General features: G+C 33.8%; 1 protein-coding gene across 1 annotated transcript in view; it reads right to left on the reverse strand.

The window, feature by feature from the left end:
• Positions 1-4,101, reverse strand: part of LOC106468746 (amino-terminal enhancer of split-like) — a gene marked incomplete at its 3' end in the record, with an annotated part of 39,884 nt that extends 35,783 nt beyond the window's left edge. Inside the window, exons 1-3 of the mRNA XM_013929190.2 lie at positions 3,508-4,101; positions 2,778-2,846; positions 851-951 (exon numbers count right to left, since the gene is read on the reverse strand). Coding sequence (XP_013784644.1) covers positions 851-951; positions 2,778-2,846; positions 3,508-3,528 — 191 coding nt within the window. The remainder of the gene's footprint in view (positions 1-850; positions 952-2,777; positions 2,847-3,507) is intronic.
• Positions 4,102-5,834: the final 1,733 nt, after the last annotated feature.

Consider the following 5,834-nt stretch of genomic DNA (forward strand, 5'->3'; position numbering starts at 1 on the left):
TATATATATATATATATATATATATATATATATATTTATATATATATAAACACATACGCAAATATGTAAACATATTTATACACACACACATATATATCTGTTTGTTTTTATAATACTGTGGTCAATTATTAACATATCCCTGAAACCTTGCGCCATTAATAATCCCGTTAATCTCTTACGTTTAACATTCAAGTGGACTTGCAAGATTAACTGTTATGTATTATAATTACCACAGGAAGAGGACGATTACATCAGAAATCTGCACACGTTCTGCCTACATCTTCGAAATGTTGCTCTTAAAGGCCAATTAAAAACGGGTAATTATACCCGCTGGCTGGCAGTTATGCCAGCTTTAGCACTTTACTCACTTCCCTGGATCCGTTCTTTCATTAGTGGTGCTTAACAATTAAACAATTAGAACAACATAGAGTTGACGAAATTCAATGAGGTCGTTACAGTTTCGACCGCTACTGTTCAGTGCTAAACCATATATTGAGGTAATCGTTGCGTTTGTTTTTTACAGTTTTAAATTTTCACTTTTGTTTGGCATGATCAGAAGATTAGGGCGCTATACTCGCAATCTGAGAGTCGCGGATCTGAATTCCCATTACGTCAAACATGCTCGTCCTTTCAGCCGTGGGGGCGTTATAATGTTACCGTCAATCCACTATTCGTTAGTAAAACGAGTAGCCCAAGAGTTGGGGGTGGGTGGTGATGACTAGCTGCCTTCCCTCTAGTCTTTTACTGCTAAATTAGGGATGGCTAGCGCAGATGGCCCTCGTGTGGCTTTGCGCGAAATGAAAAAACAAACAAACACTTTTATGTGTCCTTATAACTTATCTCATTATACCTGTGATACTGGGCCTGAAGAAAATTGAACTCTTCCTTGATACGGTCACAAGTGTCACCAACAGTAAACTTGAACGGCTGTCCCGGTTGGGGAGCAGGGCCCTACACGAACAAAAAAATACGGTCCAATTTTTATAAGGAAAAAAAATAATAAACATAACATCGTATTAAATTAATCTTACAAGCTGGAATACTACATAATATATTCGAGTACTCTTCAGTAATATAAGACAAAGCATCGTGAACGAATAAAATAAGTGATCTTGTGATCATTCCGTTCTTTTTCAACAATATTAAATTTTATTAAACATATGGAACATATTTTGCATTTGCAAACAAACAAAAGCAAAATGATCATTTATTCCGGGTAAATCGGAATTTGTCATATATTAATTAGATGTAGTAAAGTGTTACCTGTGTGGTAGCAGTCCAGTATTCCAAATACATTACGTATTTCTTTTATTTGTGTGTGTGATACGAAAAAATTAACAAGCAACTGTTTAGCATTATTTGAGAAGTTAAGCCTATCTTTAGTTAACTAAAACCGTGCAAGTTGTTGAACTTACAGTCGAAGGAATAAAACGCTTTCGTTATCATTAAATAAACTGGACACATTGCATTATTTCTTTCTACAGAAAATATAAAAGAACCCGCCCAACAATAGAAGACGTAACAACAATATTAAATATTATAATCCATTATATTTGTCACAAGATAATAGTGTTAGGCTAGTTGTATTTTTAAAGACCACATTCTTTCCTTGATCCCTCAGGGTTTTTCGAGTGCATAATAGTATGACAAACATAATTGATTATTATCAAGTTTTGTCAGCAAAAGGCGTTCACACCATAACAAATATAAAACGTTGTTTGAATGTGTTAAAAACTTGTACTACCTGTGTGGTAGCAGTACAGAATTTCTAATATTCTTTCTTTTCAACGAGTCTAACTTTGTTTCCCTAAGCAACATTATTATTTTTTATTTATATGTATTATGTATTGGCTAAAAAGGAATGTAATAAAACATAACTCTTTGCCTTAAAATAAACATCAAATAACAAACTCAAAGCTACAGGATATATCCAAGTCTAGTGATTCCAATCAATTAAAAAATATGTTTGGAACTAAACCAAATTATATGCTACAATTTAAAGAAATACAAGCAACTTCGTCACATAATGTAATTTAATTATTACAAGCTTTGTTTTTTTCGGCTTTATTTAGACTGTTCAATATATTAAAGTCAAATTTTCTAAACATTTTAATAACGAATTACCTACTGCTCTACGTAGCTTCAAATTTCTCTAAGCCTACAACTAATGGTGGCTTGCAAGAAAGTAAGTTTTTCTAGTTAAATAGTATTTTAAGTTTGTTTTTTTCAAGTAAAATTGTGCTAAATGATATTTTAAGTAACTTTTTTCAATTAAATTGTGCTAGATAATACTCTAAATAACTTTCTCAATTAAATCAAGCTAGCTAATATTTTAGGAACTTTTTTCAAGTCATGCTAGATAATATTTTCTCTAAAGTTAAGTTTGAATAGCAAAATACAATGTGATCTTATGTAGCGTCTAAAACAAAGTTAAAATCTGTAACGTAGTTAGAACACTAAATGCAGTTATCAAACTAATGTTGATAAATTTAAAACTGAGACTGCAAGCCAGTGCTTTGTGATAGTATTATCGTCAGTTCTATGCGATCCGAATAAATCACACACACACGCTCTGTCACGTGCCCATTTTAACGACAACTAGACAGCTACAGTGTCTGTTTTTTTTTATATATATTTTAATGAATTTCAAACAAAATTCCAAACCCGCGATTAAATGTCAGTATACGTGTGTAAAGATTTCAATTTTTGAGCAAAATTCAAAAATACGGCCAAAATAAGAATAAACAAGAAAATTATTGAAATCACGTGTACAGTACCTCACTGGCTTCCAGGATCCCAAGGACAGAGTGCAAAGCATTGCAATGGTAGGGCATTTTCCCTTCCCCCTTGGAAGGAAAGGAGAACGGAAATTGTTCATCAGGATTCGCCCAGATATATCAGAACAGAAGACAAGAACTTAAACATATAAGTTCAAAATTTTTCAAATAAAAACAATAATTCCTTAATCTATACAACAGGGCATGTTCAATAGCGAAACAAACTGTGTTTCAGTACAAACAATATACACCTCCTACTTCGGATACGTACACCACAATCCAATAGTAATACACAGATCACAAAAGACAACAAACCGTGTTAAATTATGCAATTTTTGTTAAACAATTTTTTGTATTATAACTTATTAGCTACCATTGTAGAAATTTTCAACAACAATAAAATGCTGATGATATAAAATTTAAAAAGATTTAATTATGGGGTTATGAAAAGAGAACAATTGTAGTTGAGAATGGTGATTGGGAAAATCCATAACGTTCTGTCTGACTGACATACTACGATCATAAAATTTTAACTTTTCAGTGCAGATCAGATTATATTCTACCAATGTTTATTGAGGTTAATTAATTATAAGACCAAAATTATCAGTGTTTTGTAATAAATTAGGCAGTATATTTGTAATGTGCTAAGTTTTAATATATCACTTTTGTATTTAAAAGCACCACGAAATCTTAAATATACCTTACGTTACAACTTTGTTTTTCTACTTACCGGATGTCTGTTCGGATACATTCCGCAAGACCAAATGTTCTGTTGACAGACAAGTCTTACAACAACGGTACTTTCTGTCGTTCGGGGTAAACTAACAAAACACTCCACGGGGTTTGTATTATTTGCCGTCACTCGATAAAATCACAAACAATTCTCTTTTTCCCTTAAACCTCACTGAAGTCACACTTTTTGATTGTTGAAAAACCTTGTAATTTTATACGTCATTTTAAGAAACAATCAACACTGTTCAAACGCGCCATTTTCTCGGCTATCACTTCTGTCCTATAAACTCCCTCCAAAGTTACTGAAGACGAAGCGAACGATTCTAACTGTGTTGATGCTCAAGGACAGGAGACCTTGCGGTTTAGAGTAACGTAGACTAGGCATGCAATGATGGCTGCCAGTCCGCCCAAAGTGCTTGCCGCAGGGTGAGAACGCCACACACGGCGCGACGGGTCACAACGCCCTAGCGGTTGTTGGCGCCCACAGTTACACGTTACTAGTAGGCAGTGCAGCCCAAATATGGTACACACAATGATTGGCGTTATCAACATACAAAAATCGGTCATATATGGGGGTACTCTGTTACCCACGTGGTCCTTTCTGCTTGTGCATTTTGCTGTCCTTTATCCACCAATTGGAATTCACTATTCCAAGAACGGTTACTCTTCATCAGTTTGATAGATGCCAGTCAAAACCGCGTGATCACTAAGCCCCGCCTTGAAAGCAATCTGCCTAAGAGCTGCTCTGATGTATGTACGCTCCAATGGATTCTTTGTACGTGCATGTGTATCATTTTCAGCGGAAAGCACTCCAACACCAACAGTAAAGATAGTGCGCTTTGTGAATCGCAGGAAAACAGCAGGAAAGGTTATCTAGGTTCTGAGAGTCTTAACAGGCCAATCGCCGCCAGCATTTTTGAAAAGTAACTAAATGTTAGATGATCAAACAACAATGAACACGTTCATTATCTTCGAGGTCAAATTTAATTTTCTAATTTCAAAAAGATTATCTAGTGGACTATATGTGAAATATTCTACATAATCTCTAATATAAATAATTTTTAACCGAAATGTTTTATAAGTTATTCAATTAAAAGGTAATTATGTTATAAATAAACCTCATTAATCAGTCAAACACGTAATGAGAGATTGAAAGACACAATCATTACTTTATTGGGAACCGTCAATTTTTTTTTTCTTGTCTAATTAATGTTCGTAATATCCATCTAATTGATGTAATTTCAACAGTTGGCTTAATGATAACTAATCTTCAACTTTCTTTTAATTAGTGTCGGTAAGCATAACATATTTGTAATTTAGGTATTATACTACTGGCGTCATTTTGTCAGGAATAAACCATCTAATAGACTCACCTCTCTCTCTCTCTATATATATATATATATATATGTGTGTGTGTGTGTTTGAATATAGCTCTATTGTTGTATTTTGCTTAATTGCAAATATACAACAATGGTATCATCAAAAATTCAATATATAAAGTTTGCCCATGGTAGTCACGCACACAATGAAATCGCGTGAATGTGTTGAACGACTACTAATACAGAGAGCTAAATGACTTATTAAAATGCTATATCATCACTGCACATGTATTTCTATATGTAGTCAGTGACTTGAGGATAATTTGGCTCGAAGCAGACATCGTTAACAGACAAGAATTCCATTCCTTCGAGTTAAGCTTTCAGTGTATATTAAGTAAAATGGACGCTTTGGTTCAGCTCACTAAATGGAACGCAGGAACTAGGGATTAATCGAAGCTCGCGCTAGGCTCAAAAGTCGTATATGTGACGGCACATTCACTACAAAGCGCTAAACAGTATCAATTTGTTGGTTCAACGTTCATGAGTTTGAGCGATCGGGTGTATCAAATGTTTCCTTTAATTAAAACACTAGAAACTGTTACTAAATAAGGAGGGTTAGGGTCGTTGTGGGAAGACAGAAGTAGGGAGGACCTGTTGTAAGATGGCACGGCTGGTTTGTTTTACCAGATCAATAAAACAACCTTCTAATTCATCATCAACACATCAGTTAATTAAGTGATTACAAAATACAACTTTCAACCCAATATTTGATATTTATTTATGTAAAGCATATACATGTTTATTTCTACATAAATATGCGCACAAAGGAACTCTAGAAAAGCGAAAAAAATTACATTTTCATTATAAGGCAATTGAAGAAAAATTTAATGCCCCAAACAGATTAAAAAAAGTGTATAAACTTAGTAAACTGTAAAAAAAGTTGCGTGTTTATATGTTTGAAGAAAAAAAATCCCTTCTCTGTGTGTGTGTATATATATATATATAT

Source organism: Limulus polyphemus, unplaced genomic scaffold, assembly GCF_000517525.1.
Source record: "Limulus polyphemus unplaced genomic scaffold, Limulus_polyphemus-2.1.2 Scaffold3144, whole genome shotgun sequence".
Taxonomy (NCBI): domain Eukaryota; kingdom Metazoa; phylum Arthropoda; class Merostomata; order Xiphosura; family Limulidae; genus Limulus; species Limulus polyphemus.